This window comes from Poeciliopsis prolifica, unplaced genomic scaffold (assembly GCF_027474105.1).
Source record: "Poeciliopsis prolifica strain line A6 unplaced genomic scaffold, Auburn_PproV2 SCAFFOLD046, whole genome shotgun sequence".
In the NCBI taxonomy this organism is placed as follows: Eukaryota; Metazoa; Chordata; class Actinopteri; order Cyprinodontiformes; family Poeciliidae; genus Poeciliopsis; species Poeciliopsis prolifica.
Genome location: NW_026562421.1, coordinates 4,095,970 through 4,108,214, shown reverse-complemented (window position 1 = coordinate 4,108,214; position 12,245 = coordinate 4,095,970). Strand labels below are relative to the sequence as shown.

The 12,245-nt window shown below is 41.5% G+C and overlaps 1 protein-coding gene across 1 annotated transcript; it reads right to left on the bottom strand.

Moving 5' to 3' along the window:
* Positions 1–5,076: 5,076 nt before the first annotated feature.
* Positions 5,077–12,019, bottom strand: LOC129377046 (death effector domain-containing protein-like). Its single transcript, XM_055056771.1, is given in 6 exon segments — positions 5,077–6,184; positions 6,187–6,237; positions 7,274–7,411; positions 7,505–7,609; positions 9,933–10,553; positions 11,716–12,019. Coding segments are annotated over 5 exon segments (1,194 nt in total). The 5' UTR covers positions 10,480–10,553; positions 11,716–12,019; the 3' UTR covers positions 5,077–5,831.
* Between the last annotated feature and the right edge of the window lie 226 nt (positions 12,020–12,245).

Sequence of the window (12,245 nt, the reverse complement as noted above, 5' to 3'; positions counted from 1 at the left end):
ATGTTTATGATGTTTTACCCTAATTTATTATGTGTTTTCTATCTAAAACACATTGTTTAGACCTTTTGGATCGCTCCCATTCCAATTCTCAACTCTTAAAAGATGCAGAAACCAAACCATGAAATCTTTCAGGTTTATTTCTTCCTGACAACATGCCTGAAGTTCAGGAACAGGATCAGATGTCATCTCAACATGTGATAACATGGATTTTCCTCCTTCCTGTCTGTAAGAACAGTAAGCTGAGTTTCGCTCACTACCTCAGCATCAGACCATTTCCTGGAGTTGTAGTAGAAAATGAAGCTGCAACAAAACCCAAATGTTAGAGAATATGTTAGAAACCAGTGGTGCTGTTCTGCAACAATCAGTTAACAGTTTATTATTCTTGACAGAGACATGAGGTCATGTTTCTGTTTCACTAAAAAATTAGGTTTCTTTTCATTTTTCAGCTCTTCTGTTCTCTTTTTTATTAATTCTTGAGTTCATCTCAAAATGAGCATTTTACCCTCATTTTGTTTTTTGCATATTCAGAATTTGTTTTTTAAAAACTAAAGAACTGTTCTGTGACTGTATTTTGTATTTTATGACATTGCCTTGTTGCTGAAATCTGCTCCACATATGAATTGGACTGATTGATTGATAAAGTTCTTGAGTCGTTTTAAGTTGAGTTATGAAATAAAACAAATTTAATAATGGAAAGGAAAACTTTCCTTTTCTGTTTGCTACCAATAATTTTCATTTTTCATAGAACTGTTAAAAATAGATAATATTCTTCATATTATCTTTAAGAAATGATCTGATATGATACGTAAACTAAAGATCAGATTCTGGGAGGAGGAAGCACCAACCTGACTTCTCGTGGCTGTCGCTTTGAGCAGGCGCCTGCGAAGACAGAAACCATTTGGATGTTATGTCTCATTCTCGTCCAAAGTTACTCCTTCTGTCATTCTCCCCACTTCTGAAAGTGTTTAAACTGAAATAATCACGTTTTACTCACCGCTCCAACAGTGAAGAGGCCGATGATGGAGCCGAGGAGGAACACCAACGCAAAGCTAGACGCCATCTGAGGAGAAACATTAAAAATCCATCCTGAGCATCAGAGACTGTTTGGCTGTAAACAGCTTCGTTTAACAGAAGAAAATAATATCATTGCAAAATGAAGAGCTGCTAGATGTTACCTTTGCTGGGTTAAATCCTGACAGTTTGGAAAACAGACCTTATATAGCCGGTCGATGCTGGAATGCAGAACTCATGTTTTATTCCTGTCACAAGGAAGCATGTTGCTGTTACAGGAAATCATGCTTCTTGACATGTAACTGCTTTTATAAAGCAGTAAACAAACATTTACTGATGGCTTAAAGCTCTTTGTTTGAGCAAACAGTCCAGTAATGCCAGATTGAGTGATAATTAAACCTCTGTCATACATCAGCTTATGGAGGAATGTTGTTACCTTCACCATTTATTTGTTTGCTGAATGTAAATAGTTCCACTGGCAGATTATTTCATTTATAACCTGGGAAAATTGTTTTGTGTGAAATAATCTGCCAAAGAAACTGTTACTTTTTCATCAATATTAAGGAAATATTGACTTAAATCAAGCTCCTACTTCTTGCTGAAAAGTTTCTTTCGAGTTAGTTTTGTCTTATTTCAAGTGATCTGAGGTATTTGAACCAGAAACTAAACCAAAACTACTGCAAAGATTTAGCATTTTTCCATTATACAATGGAGGTGTGAACTAACTTGTGATTAGGATTAGGACTACAGAGGGTCAGGGGAAACGTCAGTGTTAGGCATGAATGCATTTACTAAAATCAATGGAAAGGAATAAAGGATCGTATAAATTTCTCTGTGATTCTGAAGCTGGTAATGTGGTGAGGATGCTTAGATCTACAGTTTCTGAGATTATTGTTTATCAAAACGTCAGCGCATCACTGAAACCTTGCAACTCCTCTTATCGTCGATAAGGAAACCGGTTTTTGGGTCAAGGCCATTCCTTTATGAAGGTCTGTTGTCATGAAGTCTCTTTCTGTAAAGTTACATTAAAAGTTCATTAGAAGTTCTGACTTCATATTGTTTTGTAAATAATGACGTGTTATTATTTACCAAATAACACTTCATGACAACAGTCATTAGAGGTATTAAGTCATATTTATGACAGTGTCGTGTCAGTATTAGTAGAAGTGAAGTAAAGACGGCAGATTTTCATCAATGTTGAAATATGGGAGCATTTTGCTCCATCCTGATTGAATAGATATGAGCTTGTGATAAAAAAATCTACAATCTTTTTCACTTCATGTCTTGTGAAATAACCAAAAAGGGCCTGAAGATAAAATGAGTTCACATTCGTAGAAAATAGATGTTATTGTTGGTTCTGCTTCAAAGTTTTTGTTTTGAATATAATCAAATATTTGAAGTCCTGCTAGTAGAAATGAAGCGATATTCAGGACGTCCTGCTGATGTTCCCTCGTGGTTCTGATAACTTATTTGGGTCTCAACAAGAATCAAGACGGAGGGAGGGATTGTTGTTATCAGACGTTGCTTTTTAGAGACTCATCCTCAGATCGGAGCTGCAGCATCTGCTGTTGGTCACGTCTCAGGCTGATTGTTCAGCTGCTGACAGATGATTCATCGTCTGCAGATCTTAAATCTTCACAGGTGAAAGTGAGAGCGCAGGTGAGATTCTCTGCAGGATTATCTTTTCCTGAGATAACAATCAAACATGGCATGAAGAACATCATGACTCCAGAAACATTTTGTTTTGTAATTTGTTCTAAACTTTGTTTTACTTTTAGAAAACCAAGTTGCTTTGGGTTGGAGATTTTTTTGCAAATGAAATATGGATCTTAATTTAAGCAAAACCTGGTTAAATAGGAGAGATAAATTAAAGCAATAATAAAAAAATAATGGATGTAAATGTTCATTAATCTGAGCTGCTTTTCTGCACTTATCCTTAGAGTCACAACAACAGCTTTTGGTTTTCACAGATTTGAGTCAAACTGTGATTCAGTACTTCTCACCGCAGCCTGAATGCCGAGTTGCTGTCGCCACAGTTAGTTAGGCTGCAGTAAAACTACTTCCTGTTGGAGCAGATGTAGCTCTGATCCAACAAGAAACTAAATCATTTTAGCTTTTTTCCAAATCCTCTAAATATTACTCCTAAAAGGCCTTTATGCATCCAGGAGAGAACTGAGATATGAATATCTAAAAGCTGTTAATATCACTCAACCTGTCAGTATTTGGACTGTTGAAATCTTGCAAACAGAACCTTCCTGCTGGAGATAGAAGTTCACAAATCAGTAACTAATTTATCTCCTTAGAAATGGAGCTTTAAGCCATCAGTAAATGTTTGTTTACTGCTTTATAAAATATGTTGAATGTCAAGAAGGATCAGTTCCTGTAACAGCAACATGCTTCCTTATGACAGGAGAAAACATGAGTTCTGAATTCCAGCATGACCGGATATATAAGGTCCGTTGTCCAAACTGGGATCATCTGTCAGGATTTAACCCAGCAAAGGTAACATTTAGCAGCTCTTCATTTTGTAATGATATTATTTTCTTCAGTCTCTGATGCTCAGGGTGGATTTTTAATGTTTCTCCTCAGATGGCGTCTGGCTTTGCGTTGGTGTTCCTCCTCGGCTCCATCATCGGCCTCTTCACTACATGGTGATTGGTGCTCAATAAAAGACCAATATGGACATGTTGACGGTTTTTAAACAGAAAGCAGAAGATTTGTGTTAAGATGTCGCCCCCTGGTGGCTGACCTAAAGCATCACATCACTAACTCAACAGGCTTTCAAGGGGAATTAATTATTTGTCTTTTACATTCTTGTCTCCAAGCTGTTTCATTCAGAAGAACAAGAGGAGACAGGATTTGCTTTTCAAATCGCCCAGTTTGATCATTTATCAAACATGTTGATCCAATATTTCCATATATTTTATTACTTAACGCCCGAATGATGCTGCAACCTCAGGGACAATGCTGCATCCCCAGGGATGATGCTGCATCCCCAGGGATGATGCTGCAACCCCAGGGACGATGCTGCATCCCCAGGGACGATGCTGCAACCCCAGGGATGATGCTGCAACCCCAGGGATGATGCTGCATCCCCAGGGATGATGCTGCAACCCCAGGGATGATGCTGCATCCCCAGGGATGATGCTGCATCCCCAGGGATGATGCTGCAACCCCAGGGACGATGCTGCATCCCCAGGGACGATGCTGCAACCCCAGGGACGATGCTGCATCCCCAGGGACGATGCTGCATCCCCAGGGATGATGCTGCAACCCCAGGGATGATGCTGCAACCCCAGGGATGATGCTGCATCCCCAGGGATGATGCTGCAACCCCAGGGATGATGCTGCATCCCCAGGGATGATGCTGCAACCCCTGGGATGATGCTGCATCCCCAGGGATGATGCTGCATCCCCAGGGATGATGCTGCATCCCCAGGGATGATGCTGCATCCCCGTTTCCTCTCCAAATGTGATGACGGTCATCATGACCGGTCAGTTCCACGTTGGAGTCATCGGACCACACGACACGTCTCCAGAAACAACAATCTTTGTCCCTGAGTTCAGCTGCAGTCCAGTGATTCTGGTTCTGGTTGTTTCTGGTTCGCTGAGCGGCTGTCAGTCAGAGGAGCTTCACTGTAGATTACAACCAGGTTCTGCAGGTTTTGGACCAGAACCCGTCTCCTTCCTGAGTGATGGACAGATTCTCTCATTACAGAGGCTTTTAGCAAACAGAAATAATTTCATTTTCCATTTGAACTGAGCTAAAACTAAAGAACTGATTCAACTTCACACTGAGAAAAACATGGCTGTTTGTATTTAAACTTCTGTATCAGCAGAACTGAAAAAATTTGAAATATAAATTTACACTTCAATTTATTTAAAGGAGATTTTTGCAAGTTAAAGCTATTTTTCAACATAACAGTTAATTTTGTAAATGTCCTCAAATTGAAAGTGAAATTTCTCAAAAAAAAATCCCACTGATTAATCAGTACTGACCTGCAACAAGAATGCCAATGCATGCGTCTTAAAATCAGTAAAAAGAGCAGAGGAATGTGAAACAGCTGATTTGTCTTCATTTATTTTAAGTGTAGTTTCAATTTAAAAAAACTGTGTGTAACATGAGTGACAGAGTGAGGGAGGGAGGAAGGAGGTACAGGCTGAAAATGTCAGACATTTTCTAATTAGAAAAATAAACGACATCAGTGACAGACTTGGTTTCACCAGGATGACGAGTTCATTCCTACCGTTTCAATCAAAGACACAGCGGCTGAAAATGCACCAGTGTGATCAGTCATGTTCATCGGATCCACAGAGGAACGCATCAGAACGTCGCTCGTGTTTGGAACAATTACGGTTTCACATAACATGTGAGGCCGGCAGCCAGCTGTGCTCAAACTGGAAACCATGAAGAAAACGATAAAAACACAACTTCTAATGATTAACCTGATCATAACGAGCATCTTGCACTGAAAGCAACTTCACTTGGAGTCGGGGTGAAAAGAGTCGTTAAGAAAACAGCCGGAAAGGTCAAACGTACAACGATGAGGGAGGAGGCTTAATGCACACGTTATTCCCAACCGGAGCAGAGGCGGCGTTCCTCCGGACGGATGCCACGGTTCCGCTCTGCGTCTCCTCGCATGCGATGCTTACGGCGCCGAGTAGATATCCAGTAAGATTAACTCTTTAGGAATAAATGGGCTTGAGGTTCCTATGATCCTGTCAAGCACACACATCAAAGAATACAACCACATCTCACGCTGTTCTTTAAGCAGGAAGCACAGCGGCTCCGCCCCCCGCCGCCGCCGCTCACAGTCCGTCTAAGACACGGCGTCTCGGTTCCCTACGCGTAGACTCCCTCCGCTCGCCACCAGGTTGCGCAGCAGTTTGCAGCGGCCGGCCAGGTAGTCCTCCTCGTCAACATTGACCAGCAGTTTGATGGCCTCGTGGCCCACGGCCTGCTTTAGGGAATCCGTGATAAAGACGCCTTTCAGCGCCTCCAGCAGCGAGCCGTTGATGTAGTCCCTCCAGAAGGCGTCCAGGTAGGTGAGCTCCGAGAACTTGATGTCGCAGATGATGGAGCCCAAGTCTCTGGATTTCAGGATGGTGTTGGCCTGGTTGAAGCGCTCGAACTGCCGCTCCACCGCCTCCTGCTTGTTGGAGAAGATGTTCCTTGGAGGGCCGACTCGTGCTGGCAGTATTCTGCGCGAACCCGAAGACGAATATCTGAAAAGGAACCGGCGTAGAATCAGAAAACGATCCCGTCGTTGCACAGAAATGACAGAGTTTCAGGTTCTCTCCTTCACCAGACTGTCAGTTTGTCATAATTTATCATGAGACTAATTGATTTATTGCTTCTTGCAACATGATCAGTACGGAAACCGCCGCCCGTCTTCACCGCTCTACAATCTAACAACTTCAGCCAATAAAGTCTGAGGATCAAAAATATTTTAATTAGGATGAAACAACTGAAGGGAAAATATTAATATTTATTTTAATTGCACTGTTTACCTTTTTTAAAACTGTAGTTGGTGTTAATAATGTCTTCCAGGAACACATCATTGCTTCGTCATGTTTTCAAATTTCCTGTCAGCTTTAAACATTTTAAGTGAAAAACACGGAGCTGCTGCTGGACTGACATGTCTGAGGGAAACCCTGCAGTTACTCTGGTCTAAAGCGTTTCTGTGTGCTTTACGGAGGCGCCACATGGGGGCGCTGTGGGACCTCAGAAAGATGAGAAAATAAAGGACTTTTTTTTTAAATCACAGTTTTTTAAAACATAAAATGTTTAATCCTTATATTTCTTCTCTGTTATTAATTTTTATATAAAGTAAAAGAGAAAAATTGGAAAAGTTTATGACAAGAGAACTGTCCAAATGTGGAGAAGCTTTCAGCTGAAACTGGGAATAAAATTACATTTCATGTGTTAATATAAAATATGAAATACATATTATATAATATTTGTTCATCACTTCCTGTTGTCTCCCTGTTACAGAGCTGAGCTCAACATAGAAGTCAGATTACATCATTTCTTCTTCTGTGGTGTTGCATCGTACCGCTGATTCAGGACCAGCTGCTCCTGTTTTTATCTTTCTGCTCCTGTTTTTATCTTTCTGCTCCTGTTTTTATCTTTCTGCTCCTGTTTTTATCTTTCTGTCCCACATGGACAAACTTTCCTTCTCACTAACATCAGAGATCATTTCAGCATTTCATTCTCACTCGTAACGTTTCTAACGCCTCTTGAAATCCTTTTCATTCTCACCACAGGTTTGCTTTTCCTTGCAGTCAGCAGATGAATTACTCCTCTTGCGCTTGCGGTGCGGCGCCGGAGGGCTCGGCTTGGTTCTGGGAGAGCCCACATGTGATCCTGACGGGGAGCAGCATATGAATGGCTGTGAACCTATGAAGTAGAATCATGTTTAAAACCGTTAGGAAACCATCTGAGCAGAAGTTAAAGGTCTGCTGTAAACATGGCGGGTGGGATGTTTCCCACCTGTTCGTCTGTGGGCTGCAGCGTCTTTACACTGCTCTGATCCTCTGGGTGAAATGTATCGCACAGACGTTTCCTCCAGGTACTTGTCAACAGGATCTGGGCACACTGGAAGCAACTTGGTTAGCAGCTGATTTCTAATGCAAACCTCCAAACTAACAGGCCGAAGAACCCAAATGCACCAGCGATCAGAGAATGCTCCAGATTTTACAATTCAATTTTAAGTCAGTATGATGAAAAATGTTCTTAAAGAGACAGTCCCTAGATGGCAGCAGTGTTCAGATTAATCCATAGGCTGCCTGTTCGTCCCAGAAGAGGAAGAAGTGACCGACACACTGCTGTACAGAGACACAGAGGAGGACAGATGGGACAGACAGTCAAAAGTAATATTATGACTTTATTTTTGTCATTTAAAGAGCAAACTGTTAGCCTGCCCAAAATAGACCAGGAAATGTGAAAACCTACATAATCCTGGAGTTTAGTGATTGCTAAGTCTGCAACGGTTCCTCGAATGATTCAAAGTGACGTTAAATTAAGTTTTATCATTTTATTTAGCGCACCGTGTTCTACCGGGGTCATTACTGCAGCGCTTCACTTCCGCCTCTGAGTTGTTGCTACGCGCTAGCAGCAAGGCGGTGGCGTTTCCGGTGTTTTATGGCACAAATAAGCATCATTATGCTGGGAGTCCGACAGCTTTTGTCATGTTGTTACATTTCAGAGGAGAGAGAAAACGAGAGAGAGATCCAATTAATTTCTGAGTTTCAAAGGTAAAAAATTTGCAATAAAACTCAGAAGAAATTTTTTAAAAAGTCAGAAATTTCACCAAAAAGCCTAAAAACATCTTCTGTTGGGCAACCAGAAAAAAACTCCATTTTAACTCCAGTCAAGCCAAAGTGGAATAAAACCAAACCTTTGTGATTCTGCAGAACCCGTCCTGCAGCATTTTAGATCACCTGGCCCTTTAAGACGTTTCAGTTTTGCAGACACCACACAGAGGAATGTTTTATTCAGGAACAAGATGTTCAGAACTCTGGCATTGATGTGCAAGCGAAGCGATGGGGCCCCATGGACGTTCCTAATGTGCATCCTGGATAAAAATAACTCTGAGATTCCACACAGAGGTACGGACTGCAAAGGAGAAACGACGGGCCGCAGAAGTTTGTTCCCAAGGTGCGTCTTCTCTCAATTTATTCAAACTTTCATAGGTTTATAAAGTGCTTTTAATCAATTCAGTCGAATAGATTCTCAGTGCAAAAATACAGCTAAATATCAGCACAGCAGCAAAATCATATTTTTGGAAAATTCTGTATTCAGGCTTAAAGTCACAGTTCGGAGTTTTCAGGAGATAAAATATATTGTCATTTTTAACTTCAGTCGGCAGTAAAACAGAAAATAATTTTACATTTCTGACATTAATTTGATTTTATTTTATTCTACAACTTAAAATATTGAATTAATTGAACTAACTGGTTTAATTGTTTTCCATGAATAAAACACAGGCAGAGCCAACAAATGGAAAGGTACAACAATACAAGCACTTGAAACCGGTGCATGTTTGAGTCACTCAGAGTTGTTTTGATATGTTGGTTGTACCCGAATGCATCAGCGGAGGATGCGCGGAGTTTGGGCTGACCGGAGGCTCCGGGTCGCTGGATTTGGACTTTAGATGATTTTCCTCAGTGCTGACAAAGAAATCAGAAAAGTATTTTCCCATCTAATAAGTTTCACTGCAGGCTGAATGATTAAAACGTTTTCTAAATGGTTCCATCAGAACAACCAGCCTGCTACTCCATCAGATCTTTTCTTCTCCTCCTCTGTATAAATCAGCACATTATCGCCCCTGTGAGGCTGAAGTGAAAACTGCATCTCTAGTTCAGTTGGACTAAAAATATCATGAGTATGTGTTCATGTTTGTCCATGATGGCCAAGCAGAGCACGGCGACCTTTGGATGACCCAGAGGCAAATGTTTGACCCGCTTCCTGTTGGGTTCATAAGAGCAGGGAAAAAGAATTACTGGATTCATCAGGAAAACTTGGACCAGTTTGGTACTGGAGTAAGTTGGCTGCAGAACCTAAGTGGATCTGAACTGATTTTGATTGATCCGTTTCATTTCTTTCAGAGTTTTTATGAGAATCAAAGTTTCTCTTCAGAGTATAAAACACTTTTATTCCTCTGATTTACCAGCAGGTTACAGTTTACGTGTGAAAGCTGTGTTTACACTCATAATGTGTGTGAATCTTTTCCTATATTCTGCAAAATTGTTTTTTCTTTTGAAAAAAAAACAAAAAACTGACGTATCTTTTATTAAAATATGTCAGTTTTTTTCCAATATGCTGTGTTTCTAGGGAGCAAATGTATTTTTATAATTCAAGTTGTGCAGTTCTATGGTTGATGGAAACGCAGCTGCTGTTGAACAGAAACCGAACTCACCAGTCTGCCGCTTCCTGAGGGTGACGTAAGGCAGGAGGTCGTGGCGGGTGATTATCCTCAGAAGCTGGAGAACGTGTCGAAAGTTTGTCTCGTCGCACCGGCCCTGGCGTTCCAACGCCAGCAGGAAGTCTCTGCCGCTCCTGATGCCACCGCGCTCGTACTCGTCGATCACGTCGACAAACAGGAAGGACAACACCCTGACGTCCCTGTGAGTTAGCTGGGCTCCGACTATGTCAAACATGCGATGGAGGGAGTACAGCCCATGGGAGTTGTCTACGGCCTCCTCAGGCCACGGCTCGAAGCCCCCGTCTCGTCTGGATGAGCCGGAGTTTGTGGAGCGAGCAGAAATGTTTCTGTTGGCCGTCTGGTCGCTGGTCGCCGCCACACTGCGGCAGCCCCGCCTGCCGAGCAACGCTCGGTGCTCCAGCGGCCCACTGTTCGCCCGGCTCTGACTGAAGTCCACCCGCAGCTGGGAGTGAGCCGAGGAGTTCGGGGCCAGGTGAGCGGGAATACCGGCATTCGGGATTGGTTGTTGTTGTGATGTCATATCCAAGGTCGATAGAGACGAGAGACGTTAGGATCCCACCAACTTCCACGCGTTCCTCTGCTCCAACAGACGAGCTGATGAGAGACGAAAGCACAAAGCAGGAAGAGTAAAACTACTTTTCATCAGGATTAGCAGCTCCAAAGCTACAAACCACCTCTTCATTCTGTTTCCATACTTTACTGAAATACCTTTTTAGCACAATTGTTCTTACTATTAATTAAATTATTAGTCGCAACAGATCAATTAATAGTAGAACTGGACAAAATTACTGAAAAACTTGAAAGTGGTAAAACAAAACGTGATGTTTTGTGTCCAGAATACGTTACATATTCAGTTAATCTCAATCTTCAAAAAATAAAAGTCTGTAATTAATTGTATTTTAATAATTTCCAGCATTCCTTTAGATAATCTTTAAAGTACAAATTAAGCCCAGTGTGCTGAGAGAAAGCCACACTTTGAAAGCCACTGGATGTTGCTTGTGCGTCTGATTTATGGGTCTATCAGAAATGAACAAAAACAAAAGTTCCGGCGGGAACCAATGTTTATTTCCATCTGGTTGCGGTTTGTATTTCAACATAAGGAGAGAAAACTGTTGTGACAGTGATGAATGCAGAGCAGGACTGGAACAGTGATGTCAGTGATGTTGTCATGTTTTCACTGTGTGCCAAGAAGTTATCAGATAACAGCTATCACAGTTATATCACCACATTCCTAAACTAATCAGTATTATCTATTCTATGTTTTCCAATTTTCTCTATTGTAAAATCAATTGTTCTTATCTTTATGTTTCACCTTCGCATGAATCTATCTGCATTCTCCCACTTTCCTTTGACTCGCAGCTGCTGGTACACATGAATTTCCCCATTGTAGGACAACAAAGAACATTTCTATTGTTTTCTTTTCTAAAAATATAAAAACAGCTGCCAGGGTGAAGCTAAATGTTGCAACATGCATTTCTTCCGTAGGGAAATAAAACCTGATGTCAGGTCAAACAGATTTAGATGATAATCGATATCAATGTACATTAGTGGTCATTTAACTTAATATGTCTGGATAAAGGTATATTTAGCTGTGATCAACCTCTGAGCTGAACACATGTGATGGGCTGTGGCTGTTTATTGACGCTGCTAACGACATTTCATTCTGTTAGCTGACAGATCAAAACTAACTCCAGACAGTAAAACGCATCATCCACACGCAAACGTCTCCTGGCCGCAGGTGACAGTTTTACTTTACCTCGAGTGTTTTGGGATGATCTGGATGAGCCTTAGACACCAGGAGACCGCGGTGGATAAACAACATGAAGCTAGCTGCTCCTGAGCTGTTAGCAGCTTAGCTTCTCCTCCAGTAAAACCCGTCAGCTCCGCTCTGCGGCTGCGCTGCAGTTCACTGGAACCGGCCGAACCATCGCTTAAACGCGGACTGAGGGCCAAACAGCGTCCCGCAGAACACGACAGAAGGGCAATGCGGTTGTTTTGGCCCGGCTGTCGACATCACAGGTACATTAAGCTAAAGAATTTTCGGTGTTGAGGTAAAATGAAAGAACTTCCGGGTCGCGCTGCGGTTGACTTCCGGGTTTCAGATTCAGGGGTTTTTTTTCTAAACAGCTTATCAAATTTGACACAAACAAAAAATATTAAATAGATGAACGCAATTGTTCGATATTTAATTTAAAAATTCTTAACCGTAGTTTTAATTTCTTTAAAATTATCTTACAGTTTTCTTGTTTTTGTATTTTTGACACATTTTTTAGGATGATAAAAATG